The sequence below is a fragment of the Leucopleurus acutus genome (assembly GCF_964270905.1).
Source record: "Leucopleurus acutus genome assembly, chromosome: 6".
NCBI classification, from domain to species: Eukaryota; Metazoa; Chordata; class Mammalia; order Artiodactyla; family Delphinidae; genus Leucopleurus; species Leucopleurus acutus.
The window spans coordinates 90,466,197-90,480,031 of NC_139149.1; the positions used below are offsets into that span (position 1 = coordinate 90,466,197).

Genomic DNA, 13,835 nt, shown 5'->3' on the forward strand with positions numbered 1-13,835 from the left:
ATATATACACTACCAAATGTAAAATAGATAGCTAGTGGGAAGCAGCCGCATAGCACAGGGAGATCAGCTGGATGCTTTGTGACCACCTAGAGGGGTGGGATAGGGAGGGTGGGAGGGAGATGCAAGAGGGAGGAAATATGGGGATATATGTATACGTACAGCTGATTCACTTCGTTACAAAGCAGAAACTAACACACCACTGTAAAGCAATATTATACTCCAATAAAGATGTTAAAAAAAATGAGTTTAGAAGAAATTCAATTAAACTTTCAAATGATGTTTTGTAAGTTTGTGGCATTTACACTTCTACAAGTTTCAAAGCTTAAAATTGCACTAAGACTTAAGGGGATACCTTGTATCTTCATAGACCTGCCCATCTCTTTCTAAAGTAGTCCTTTGCAAGGCTGGGCCGCTTACCTGCTTGATCACCTAAGTTTCTTTTTTCTAGATTTGGTAAAGGAATTATGAACAACAGTGTTAATTCACATGTAATAAATTGAAAGGAACTGGACCCTAATAGTAGTGATAGAGTAAGTGATACGAAACAGCTTTTCTATCCTATGTGTTAACCTGGCTGTAGGTGTCTCACTTCAAGTTCTGCTATTTAAGAGGAATCATGTAAAACCTTAGGAACCCTTACCTCAGGCTTTAAAAGGCAGGGAGGTCCAGTAATCAGTCTTTTAGGAGATTGGTAACGATGTCACCTAAACTTGAAATGTTAAAAAAAAAAAAGTTAGTGTTCTCAAGTATGTGAAATCTTTCTCCTCCTACCTTCTCAAATGTAATCCTAGGAATTTTGCCTGTAAACAAAGCATTTCTGGGCCAGAAATACTTTCTCTCTTTGTAGCAAGGCTTCACATTATATTGAGTGCTGCAGGTTCCATCATTTTTAAAGGACAGAGACATAAATGATAAATTACGGTATATAAAATATTACAATCTACCACCTCAAAAAATATTGTTTATGGAGTTTGGAGCTTCAAATACTGATTGCAGTTTTATTTTGAAAAGAATGCTACAACTTATGTGGTTTTTCTTCCTCATGTTTATATTAAAAGAAAAGCTAATAAACTCTATTTTAATTAAAACATATGGCTACTGTGTTTGTAACACTTCTCACTATTCACATAACAACTCTGTCTAACTCAAATGTTTTCAATCAGCTCTGATAGTCGGGCCTTAAAGCATTTTCAAACTAACCATAAGTTGTTTTGACCCCTGCCTTTAGTTAAGATGTAGTCATTTATTTCTTCAGCTTACGCTCTTTTCAACCTGAAGATAATCTAACTTAAAATCACTGGCTACAGTGCTCGGTGGCATAATGCATTAGATGGCATTTTTTAATTGTTTGTTATGGTGCCAAGATGGAAATGCACATTGAAAGATAAAAGTGGGTAAATACACAGAGAAAGGAATTACAGGGATACTGTAGAATCAGAACTTGAGTTGTTTGAGGGCTTCAAGCAATTGAACAGGAAAGAAAATGGAAGAACGGGAAGCAGTAGAATTGTGGTTGCTGTTAAGAGGGTGACTTTTTTTTTTTTAGCGGTACGTGGGCCTCTCACTGTTGTGGCCTCTCTAGTTGTGGAGCACAGGCTGCGGATGCGCAGGCCCAGCGGCCATGGCTCACGGGCCCAGCCGCTCTGCGGCATGTAGGGATCCTCCCGGACTGGGGCACGAACCCGTGTCTCCTGCATCGGCAGGCGGACTCTCAACCACTGCACCACCAGGGAAGCCCCTAAGAGGGTGACTTTTAAACAAGCTACGTAATTTGACTTTAACATGCTATTTCACTTACATTCAGTTGGAAACATACCAGATCTCTAAAGTTTCTTTTAGACCCTAGCCACTGCACTTGAGCAATATTCCATCAGTCCTGATAGTATTGCCATGTTTTCATCCACCTTAATTACCTTCCTAAGGTCAGACCTTTAACTTTGTTCTTGTTAAGTTGCTGACTAGGAGAAATGATCTTATTTAGTACAGAAGGGAAAAAAATCTATCCCAAGTCACTGTTTATATCAGTAGTTTGCACCGCGTAATAATATGCCAGTTACTAAGCAGAAATGCTGACATATCTCGAGTGGTCGAAGGTTTAAAACAAAAAAAATTGGGGGTAGGAACATTGGACATGACTGTAGCTTCAAGAACAAGTTGGTAGAATAAGGAGAATCACTAAAAATTGCTTTTTCCCTTCAGCTTTAATTCTAGAGGCAATACAGCCATTTTAATAAATGGGAAATTGAGGCAAATCAAGGTAAAAATTTAAACATCACTGAAAGTAGGTTCTCCAACAAATATGGGGCATGGAAACTAGTTACTAATAGGGTGGCAACTATGGCATTTTTTTCCAGGATTTTATACCTAGGAAGGGTTTGTTCCCTAAAGTAGTAAGACTATAAAAGAATATCTGACTACCTGAACTCAAATTTTATTTTTCCTCTTTTTAAAAAAAATTTTTTTTCTCTAGTGGAATACTGACACCTGTGCAATTTTAACTGTGGTATATCATGAACTGAACCTTATTCTTTACAAGGAAAAGACAGAGGTTTGAAATGTATGTTTGAACCAAATTAAATTGCCGTTTTTGTATGTTAAATTCATATGGTTGACCCTAAGACAACTTCTTAGGGCCCAGTGTTTCTGGTTAAGAGAAATTTTTTCCACCCTGTATCAGATCCCATCATGACCCTATTCTTTCACATTTGCTCCTAATGTACCCTGTATGCCCATTATTGAAATTCAACAGCACTAAATCCTAGTTTTACAACAGGTCAAGTTTCATTTCTTAGTTTTCCCATTCTATAAAATATACCATTCCTTGATTTTTGAAAAATGCTGAAGCCAGTATTTACTGGAAAACAATTCACTCTGTATTCAGGTTATGCAATGTTTTCGAAAATGTTTACCTATAGCGTGTAGGTTAGCTAAAATCTTTCATCACCCAAGCCTTCTCTCTAACCACATGTAAAATGACTACGACTGGTCCCTCACCCAGAAGCCGCATTCTTGAGTATAGAGCTATTTGGTAAAGCACTGGACAGCTGGTAGGGGCTCTCCCAGAGGTAAGTGCTAATTTCTATGCAGAATCTGTAGATTACACCCAGCATCTATCAATCAAGTTAAGGATTAGATCACCTAAAATCTTAACTGTTAGCCACTTACCAACCTGGCCAGCCTGACACCTTGCCAGCAAGAATACAAAAGATCTAGGAGCCCTTCAGAGACACCTGGTCCCTTGTACACAGGTGCAACCTGTTTGGCTTCTGAGGCAATTTCCACTAGAACATTTTAAATGGGTTTGGCAGATGAGATAACATGCACTTCATGTGAAACAAATGTTATGAATACCAGTTTATGGTTTAGGGTCTCTAACATGCAGAAAAAACCAGGAAAGTGAAGTAGTACAGAAATTAGAAATCCAGAGTCAAATGGAAAGAGGTTAATGTTCTTTAAAAAAAAAAAAAAAGGAACAGGTTAGGTGATGACTAACTGCTGTGAGGGCAGCTAAGTAATTTGAATGTGATTAGAGACAGCCTCAGAACCTAAGGTCCTCAAGAATATGTCGACCTCTACTTCAAGACCTCAAATTACTCTGCTAGCTTTTTCTTACAACATCTATTCCTTCATCTTACCATTCTCAATTCTACTGACCTTTACATCTAGCTCCCCAGATGGTGGCCCTTTATCTTCTCACTGGGGGAACTGACTCTTCCAAACACAGGGCGTCAGTGTTTCGTCCACCTCCCGCTGCACTCTCTCAACAAGGTCATCTCAGCTTCACCCTTTGACTTTCTGCTCGTGTCCAATGTGGCAGTGCTTGATGTTGGTTACTACTGTGACCCATTTCTAAAACATTATCACCAGGTTCCAGGAAATACAGGATTTATATGTCTCCCAGGCTAACTGGCCCCTGGTAATCCCCTCTAATCAACTACTTGAGCCCTCCTGTGTTCCCACAAAGTAGTTGTTCCCAATTTGCTGCCCTCACTCCCCTGATCTGCCCACAACCCTAGATGTATCTCCTCAGGCTAGGCAGCAACCCCACCTTCCGAACTCCAAAACTCATTTCATCTGGCATTAGGAATAGATGCCTCACTTCTTAAGGTAACCCCTCTCATCTAAGGGAGAGGATTCCATCCCGACTCTTCAAGTCAAATTTCTATATCCAACCTCACCACCACCAGGATGGTGGTGAGGTTGGGGCAATTTGACCTTCCTCCACCCTTGACATGTCCTAGTGTTTCTCAAGATGTGGTCTCCAGACCACACCTGCCTCTCATGGGCTGAAAGTCCCTGTAAGAAATGAAGCTTCTCTAAATGCAATGTGGAATCCTAGAACAGATAAAGAACATCAGTGGAAAATCTGGTGAAATCCAAATGAAGTCTGGAGTTAACAGTAGTGCGTTAATGTTGACTTCTTAGTTTAACAAATGTGCTATGATAATATGTTAATATTAGGGCAAAATGGATATATCTTTGCAACTTTTCTGTAAGCCTAAAGTAATTCTAAAAGTTCACTAAAACAGAACAAAAAGACCTAATTCTTGGATCCCAAATTAGTCTCAATTCCTGGAGCTGAAGCCTGGGAATCTACATTTCTAATAGGAACCCCAAATGATTCTTATGCAGACACAAATTTGAAACCTAGTCTTTCAATTCCCTTTCCATTCCACGCCTGAATGGCTGCTTCCTCCTCGTTTTACTTACCTTAACCTGATTTAATCTTTTAGATCCTCTCAACCCTAAAATATAAGTACTATCATTATCCCCCTTTCACAGATGAGAAAGTACTAAGATGAAGTACACAAATGAAGTACTAAGAGCTTAAGTAATTTGTTCAGGATCAACAGCCCATGAATGATGGAGCTGGGAGTTGAATCCCTAATCAGTCTAGCTCCCAAGTCTATGCACAGAACCATTCTACTTCCGCTCATTCTGTTGCACGTAAGAGCTCTGTAACTAAATCACTAAAAGAAGCATTATTACCTATTTCTCCAACTTCCTAAGTCCAACAGTGCCCCACTTTCCCACTGGGGGGAATGAACAATGAGAAAGCATTGGGAAGATGTGCCAACTAGAGACCTGTACGGGTAAGGCACAGTGGCTCTTGCACCAGGATCCAGCTCAACTGCTGTATTTTCTGTTCTCCCAAATGCCCTAACATGTACCAATCTCATAGTACTCACTTGGATGCTAAATTAATTATCTCAGGTTTACTAAGCATCTGTCCAGATTGTCAGGGAAGTGCCGACTCTAAATCAATTTACAGTTGGCCCTCCGTATCCACAGGTTATGCATCAGTGGATTCAACCAACCATGGATTGAAAATATTTAGGGAAAAAAATTTCAGAAAGTTACAGAAAGCAAAACTTGAATTGGCTGCACACCACCAACCATTTGCATTATATTTACAACTACTTAGGATTTGTATTTGGTATGATAAGTAATCTAGACATGACTTAAAGGATAAAGGAGGGTGCGGGGGAAGATGGGAGGGTTGTGCGTAGGTTATATGCAAATACTGCACCGTTTTATATAAGGGACTTGAGCATCCATGGATTTCGGTATGGGACGGCACGGGGGGAGGGAGACTACTGGAACCAATTACCCACAAATACAGAGGGAGAACCATATATCCTCTTATCTTATCTGGGTTCCCTGACTTGTATTTAGACCTTAATACAAAGTTGTGGATCTAACTGCTGAATGATAAAGTTTTGGGGGTTTCTGACTGCAAACCAGACACACACAAGAGCAGCACTTCTATCCAGATTGCTTCAGTACAGAGTATAGATGGAGGGTTGATAAAATAGAACACAATCTCAGGCAATGTCTCTGTTCTTACGTGTATTTTCCTTCATTTCTTCAAGTGCATCATGAAACAATCACAGGATCAGCAGGAGAAACCTATGAAGTATATTCAGGTAAAACATGTTTTCATTAGTTCTCCTTCTGGTGATTGGAATTTCCTTGATTTTATTATCAATAAAAACATTGCCACTTATATTCAAAGTACATCTGAGAAATCTGATCATGAAATTAGAATGCACATACCTCCTTCAGATACTCTTAGAAAACAGTGTCTCTCCATAAAAGCATGAGAAAAATACTTGTACAGCATCTTATTTGCTTTACCATTGCTTTAATGCACTTTAAAATTTATCTACATGAATTGGGAACAAAGAAACAAAAATAGACATTTCTTTGTTTTTCATAAATAACTACTCTCCATATTTGATAAAAATCTCAAAGCATTAGTTTAACTTCCCACAAATATAATACATACAATTTTTTTTTCTGAAATAATAAGGTCAGCAAATTAAGTATCTTGACACTAATATAACCACATACAACTGCTTTTCTACTGACTTCCAGGAACAAAACAAAAACAGAAAACTTCTTATCAAGATGCTCTGGGTTTCCTTTCGCTAGTGTTAGGGACCCTGGAATTATAATCACCTGCCAGTAATAATTTTATAGATTCTAGTTGATTGTCTACAAATAAAATATCGCTGGCTCTGCTTTGAGTTCTGGATTTGACATGACACTGACAATACCGCATGGGACAGGCACTACACATACACGGAAATCAGAAGAAGTATTGAATGCCCTGGACTTGAACTACTGACTCAGTATGTGCCTCATTTGGCTCAGTAATAAATTCACCTGCACCAAACCCGTATCAAAAGTCACTAAATCTCTCATATATATAATATATATTATTTATATACACACCCACAACACATACATACTATACATACAGTTTGTAACAACATGAAGTAATATCGTCTTCAAATGATGTACCACAGACTGAAATAAATCCTGTAATTGTCATCAAGCTGCTAGAAGCTTTTGAGAGTTCTGAGCCAGGTTACTTACTTTCATCCTGCCTACCCTTCATTCACCCTGCTTTAATGTCTTGGTAGCTTTTGCTTTCAAAACCACCCTCCTCAACCTAGGTGTATTTCTTTCCCAGGATCACTTGATTGGACTTTGGAGGCAAGAAAGGGCATGCAGGGGGAGCAGGAAATCCTCAGCCACTGTACCTCACACCTGCCTAGATTTGTGATGTTCTCTATCCTGTTGGCCACATTCGGTGTTAGAAAGCAGTTATTCAAAGCTTTGTCCCTCCTACCCCCCTTGGTCTTTCTGTAGAGCACAAAAGTGAAAGAAGCCTCTTTAGCAGGGGTAGCAGTTCATTAAAATATACAACTACATTTCCTAGCTCTGGGGTTCCCATTCTGTACTTGAGACTGCAGGTCACGGATGCTGTTATTAAGGTGCGGTGTGGGATCCATGAGGTTTTCTCCTGGCAGCCGGTGTCAGGATTAGTGCAGCCCTAGCCCAGGAGGAAACGGCCTAATGAATACCAACTTGGAAACAGTGCTGTCAGCACATTATTTAAGCTTGTACATTGCTCACAATTACACACAACACACACACAGACTTATCACTGGAAATGACTACGAGAAAGCATGACAAAGGTTTGCAAGGGTAAACCAATAAGGCACCGAGAACACTTATTTTCAGCCAATTTAGACAACTTCAAAGTGTGAGGTTAAGAATATGAATTAGAACGACTTCCTAAGTCTTGTCAACTGATTTACTGAGAAGTCACATATTAGCTCCTTCTAAATCTTTACCCCCTAAAATCTATGACGGGAGACGCTGCTTACAATTGAACCATGAAAGGGACAGCCCAAAAGCTGCACCTGTGAAACTAAACTGGGCCTTAAATCCTTCCTAAAATCACAGAGCTGGCTGTGAAGAAGTTGCTAAACCAACCCACAACCTTTCATTTTGTAACTGTTTTCATGAGTACGGATTGTTTGCCTAATAAAAATAAAAATCAGAAGAAAACAGCATATGAGATGGAAATAGGGGGCGACCATAAATAGATGGGCTTCTCTGCCCTGGGTAGCAGGAGGGGTGGCTGAGGTAAAACTGGAGGGAAGCAGGTGGGCTTCATCTTTGAGGTAAGGGAGGGGGAGAGCGGCGGTGAAAACAGAGGCTGAAAACAGAGGCAGCTCTGAGAGTTGGCCTGGACCTAGATCTCCAAATGCATTACCTGTATTGCCTCTCCTTGACTTAGTATCCTGTGTCTTAACTGTCTTTTTTTTTTTTAAGTAAATTGGTTGTTCTTTTTAGGTTTGGTATGTTGCCAAAATGAAAAATAGTTGTTTTAAAAGGAAGAATTAAATCACTTCAACCACATCATCCCACAACTTTTAGATACATTCTGCGTCATCTTTACACTCCTCCACAAAAAAAAAAAAAAGGAAGAGGAAAAACCCAAATTAGTCACAATGACCTAAGGCAGCAGAATAATCTATGTACTTTCTGGGAAGACATGTTAACTGAGGGAAGAGGTCAAGGTGATCAGAAAAGTTCCTCATTTGAAAAACAAGAGAGGAACTGGCCCTCAGGCAGGGGATCTATTTCAAGGTTCTAAGAAGCTTCTTCTGAACAAGTAGAGGAATTAGATGTGCAAAAAGTTCTGTAGCTCTGTGTACAAGGTTTTGTCAAATATACTGACATTTTGATTCAGAGGATGAGTGTGTAAAAGCAGTGCATTTTTATAAACGTGAATAGCTTTTGAAAGTCCATGAAAACTATAACACCAGGCTTCTTTCCACCAGCAAAGTGCTTAAATCCTATATGGAAAGTATACACTTGTTTACTTAATATCCATAATCTAAAAACTGGCCTGGGCTTAAATCTGACTTTTCCAACTTTGGTATAAATGAAGCGCAAACCCCTACACTTGTTTCTCTAGGGAGACATTCCCAAATTTTAATTGCTTTTGCCATTTTAGCTTCTTAAATTTAGTTCCCACTCAGTCCTGGTCACTGGTATTCTGCTGGCCAATGCACTGTCACCCCCTTCCCCAGTAATGGCCTCACACTCTTCTTGAATGAATGGTTAAATAGATTAGGAAAGCAAACAGGATTTTTAACAGTAAAGTATGTGTGCGTGGTGTGTGTACGTGTGTATTCATCAATACATAGGCTTTCATATATAAGTGAGGGAATGGTTCAACAGATTAGAAAAGCAAACAGAATTCTCTAACAGTAAAGTGTGTGCTCATCACTATATAGGCTTTCTCAGAAGAGGAGGAAGAGAAAAATATATTGAGGCGAGGGGGGCGGGGGGAACAGCTTTCCTTTTGCTACACTGATCCATGTTTTAAAAGCTTATGCAAGGGTGTTATGGGTTTCATTTGTTTCCAGAGGCCGCAGAGAGCAGTGTCTCGATGCTTTTGGAATATCTGGCTGTAATCTAGTCCAAAGTCCAGGGACACTTATTTTCCCTCATCGCTGCCAGTGTTTGTTCACAGGTAGCCAGCCTCCCTCCCCCCGTTCAAGCACCTCATTCAAGGGTGGGTGTGGTTTCTAATCACAGCCCTCCAGGAGAGGAGGAATAAGAAAAGCAAAAAGACTGTTTAACATGATAAAGGAGGTGGGATGGGGGGGTGGGGGGGGGGTGGAGCAGATAAGACAGGTGTTGGAAATTTACTTAATTACAGGAGTTATATCCATTTTAGTCCTTAAATGTAAAAAGGAACCCCCTTCAGCACTATCGCTAAGTCCTTCCAGAAGAAGGAAGTGGGTTTATTTTTACCAAAGTTTTAACACAAGTTTTAAAAAGTGGCATCACCAAAGCCTATTAAGAACCACTCACTATAGATGTTAAAAAAAAAAAAAGAACCACCCCCTCCTCGGGCACAAAGCTGCCATCTTAACAGTCTAGAATTCAAGTTCAACCAATCACCATCCCTTAGGTTCGCATTCTTCCAAATATTTATTCCGGACACTGCAATGCTACCTCTAACTTATTCAGGCAAAGCTGGCACTGTTAAGAACGAGAATGATTACAAGTACTATAGAAAGGAAACCAAAGCTTGCTAAACGAAGCTAGGACGGACACATTAGAATCTCTAAACATTGCCTAACCTTGTCACTTTCCGGAGGCCCCAACCACATTATGCTACCCCCCTCCTTGGTATGACTTAGGGTGTCCCCTAACTTAGGAACTATAAACAGGGACAAGCAGCTCACCTTAAAGCATCTTGGACACTTTAAGCAGTGGAAGGCGAAACAACCTGGAAAAGCACACGGAACAACTTCCCAGTCACAGCAACTTTCACTGTTCACATTATTTTTAAAGACAGAAGTATAGGAAATATATTTTCCCAATTTAGACCACCCAGTTCAAAGAAACCTGAACCAAGTGGAACTTCATTATAATGCCAACTTTAGGATTGTAAAGCCCCCAAAGCAAAGGTAAATTTTGTTGCCAAAATGCAACAAAGTTAAAAATTAAGAAAACTACATATAAATTAAAAACAGGGTTCCTCTTGAAAAGGCAGTAAGATAGAACAGACGTGAGCTGAGCCCCTTTGAGAAGTCCTGGGACAGGTACTCCCCTTGAAACGGTCCCTCTCCCCTCTCTCCAAGTTGCCCCGGGAGGGGGCATCAGCACCAAGAAGGTAAACGGAAGTGACCTTGGCAAAGCTACCAAACAAAACAACCTCCCTCCCTCAACTCCCGGCCCTGGTCCCGGTCCCTCGGCCTCGGCCTCCTCCTACACGTGCGACAGGGACACCTGCTTGTGATAGGCGGCGGCGGCGGCGGCGGGGCCCGGCGGCGCGGTCCTGCCCGTGAGCGCTGCGCTCGCCTCGGCGTAGTTCCCCGCGGCCGTGGCGCCGCCGCTCTTGTGGCCCCGCCGCGGGCGGCAGCAGCAGCGGCTGGTGAAGCGCCGCCACGACTCCACAGTCTTGCCGGACCAAATCCAAACGCCCGACGTGATGCCCACCACAAGGCACATGAAGTACTTGAGCATGAGCACCCAATACTCGGGCTTGGCGCGCGGCTGGCCAGAGTCCGGGCCGGGGCACGCGCAGGTGAGCGCAGCCTCCCAGCTCTCGCGATAGTGCTGTTCGTACAGGTAGCATGCTACCACGATGCTGGCTGGCACAGTGTAGAGCAGCGTGAAGATGCCGATGCGGATCATGAGCTTCTCCAGCTTGTCCGTCTTGGTGCCGCCCTGCTTGATGACGCTGCGGATGCGGAAGAGCGACACGAAGCCCGCCAGGAGGAAGAGCGTGCCCACCAGCAGGTAGAGCACCAGCGGGCCCAGCACGAAGCCGCGCAGCGAGTTCAGGTTCTGGTTCCCCACGTAGCAGATGCCGGCCACCGGGTCCCCGTCCACGGAGCTCAGTGCCAGCGCAGTGATGGACTTGACACTGGGGATGAGCCACGCGGCCAGGTGGAAGTACTGCGCATAGCCCGCAATGGCCTCGTTGCCCCACTTCATGCCAGCCGCCAAGAACCAGGTGAGCGACAGGATGACCCACCAGATGGAACTGGCCATGCCAAAGAAGTAGACCAGCAGGAAGACGACAGTGCACAGCGCAGGGCCCGTTGTCTCGTAGTGGATGTGGCTGTGCTCGCGGCTGCAGGCGACGCTGGCATGGCCCACGACCAGGCGCACCAGGAAGCCCAGAGACACGCACAGGTAGCAGGCTGACAGGAAGATGATGGGGCGCTCAGGGTAGCGGAAGCGTTCCATGTCTATTAAGAAGGTGGCCACCGTGGTGGAGGTGGAGATGAAGCACAGTACAGACCACAGGCCGATCCAGAAGGTGGCGAACGTGCGCTCGTCGGGGCTGAAGGACGGCTGGTAGCAGGGCACCGCGCAGTTGGGTACCTGGCCCGTCCTCACCTTGTTGTAAAGCGGGTGCGACTCCTTGAGAATGGGCACGAAGGGCTCGCGGCACTTGCACACCGACGGGCCCCCGGTGGCGCAGTCGCTCCCCGAGGCCGGCGACCCCGGCAGGCCTGAGTGGGTGGGCTTGGCCGGGAAGGGCCTGGGGGGCGCCGTGGTGGCCTCGCTGCGGTTGTAATCCATGCACAGGACCTCGGCGTCGCGGCCCAGCACCGGGAGGCGGTCGCAGCTCATGCGTTCCGGCCAGGCAAAGCCATACTGGCGCATGAGCGGCGAGCAGCCGGCCTTGGCGCGCTCGCACACCGAGCGGCAGGGCGGCAGCGGCTTGTGGTAGTCGGGCAGGCAGATGGGCGTGTACATGGAGCACAGGAAGAAACGCAGGTCCGGCGAGCAGTGGATCTCCACCAGCGGCCAGAACTGGTGCACCTCCAGACCCGCCTCGTCCTGCGTGTCGTGGTTGAACTGGTTGGGCATGTGCGTCAGGTTGTAGCCGATGCCGCGGCACATGGGCACTGTGATTTCCTGGCACACTGGGGCCTTGGAGGCGGCCGCCGCCCGGCCCGCCAGCTGCGCTAGGAGCAGCAGCAGCAGCGAAGGCGGCGCGGACGGGTCTGGCCGAGCCATAGCCCCCTCCCTCCCCTCGTCTCCCGCAGCCAGCGCGGGGCCAGCTCAGGCAGGGGAAACCGGGATCCGGGCTTCCCTCTCCGCCGACTTGTGTGGCGCCGGGACTGGCAACCTGTTGGTTTCTTTTCTTTTAAAGAAATCCGTCCAAAGATAAACTGTTTCGGGAGGGCGCTGCCTCCGCAGGGAGCGCTCAGCTCTTCGCTGGAGAGGGCTGGGGAGGGACGGTTAGGGCTCCGATTCCAAGGAAAGTACTCTTTAAAAAAGAAGGTGGAGGAGAAGAAAAATTGCAACCACTCCCAAATAGAGAGGCGTCAACGGCGCAATCCCCGCAAGCGGTCTCCAAAACTCTAAGTTAACCTCTCTCCCTACCCTCCCCTCCCACCTCCTGGAACCAAACTACAGACTCCCCGCCCCTCACCCCGCCTCCCTTCTCGCAGGGCCTGCCAGCCTGCACCCCAAGGTCAGAGCGCTCAGCCCCCGGGAAAAGGGCAGAGGGCCGGGAAAAGAACGGGGAGAAGGGGAAGGCGCGGGCTCTCACCTCTGAGGATCCCGAGAGAAGCAGATAGTCCGTAGCCAGCCTGGGCCCTCCGTCTCTGGGACACTTCGCTCAGAAACGCGACTCAGAGACAGGCTGGCATCGGGAAAGTTTGGCGATAGGCTGGGTACCCGAGGAGGCAGCACATGGCAGCAGGTGGGGGCGTCTCAGAGAGGGGGTCGCCCCCTGAACGAGGTCGCCGCAGACCGGTCATTCGCCCTCACCTCCTGCGGGCCCCCCCGCATGATCCGGGCGGGGCAGGACGCGGGGCAGGCCGTGCGTTCCACCAGGGTCCGGGAGCCGGACGAAGGGCGAGCGCGCCTGGCAGCACCTGGGCAAGAGGAAGGCGGTGTGCGGCGACCGGGGGATCCCGCCGCCTCACAGCACGGCGAGCAGCCAGCGCTGGCCCCGCCGGGACTGCATGGTGCGCGCCCGCCGCCGCGTCCCGCCCGCCGCTCTCCTCCTCCCCTGCAGGGGGATCCGCGCTCCAGCGGACTCCTGGGGGCGGTGGCGGTTCTCCCGGGACGCGCCGGGCTCCGCTCCTCCCCCGCGCTCTAGCACCCTTTGGCCCACCTCCGGCGGGTATTGAACTGCGCGCGGCGGCGGCGGCGGCGGCGGCGCTGGCCGCAGCGGAGTCACTGCCTTGAGCTGACTAGCCTCTCCCGCCCAGCCCGGGTCACCTGCTTCTAATGCCCGCCGGGAGGCTCCGCCCCGGCCCCGCCCCTTCGCGCTGGGGCTCGGTTGGTGGGCCGCCCCGCCACGCTCTCCGCGCGTCCCCGCCCACTGCCCCGCGGGCTCGGCCTCTCTCCAGGCGCCCTCCGGCCCCGCCTGGAGCTGGCAGCCGAGGAGCGTGGGCCAATCGCCGGCCGGGAAGCTATGGGGGGCGGGGCTAATGCTAATCACGCCTTCTTGAGACCCGGAGCGGGAAACCCTAGCTAGAAGTCCC

General features: G+C 46.6%; 1 protein-coding gene across 2 annotated transcripts; it reads right to left on the minus strand.

Annotated features, from left to right (window-relative positions):
* Positions 1-75: 75 nt before the first annotated feature.
* FZD5 (frizzled class receptor 5) lies at positions 76-13,541 on the minus strand. Of its 2 annotated transcripts, XM_082841914.1 has the most exons (3): positions 13,463-13,541; positions 12,893-13,220; positions 76-12,607 (listed from the first exon to the last, which is right to left on the minus strand). In XM_082841914.1, exon 3 carries the CDS (start codon positions 12,352-12,354, stop codon positions 10,588-10,590), a length of 1,767 nt encoding a protein of 588 aa, XP_082698040.1. In that variant the 5' UTR covers positions 12,355-12,607; positions 12,893-13,220; positions 13,463-13,541; the 3' UTR covers positions 76-10,587. The 2 variants fall into 2 exon arrangements, with proteins under 2 accessions (XP_082698040.1, XP_082698039.1); XM_082841913.1 differs by having other exon boundaries at positions 12,893-13,534.
* Between the last annotated feature and the right edge of the window lie 294 nt (positions 13,542-13,835).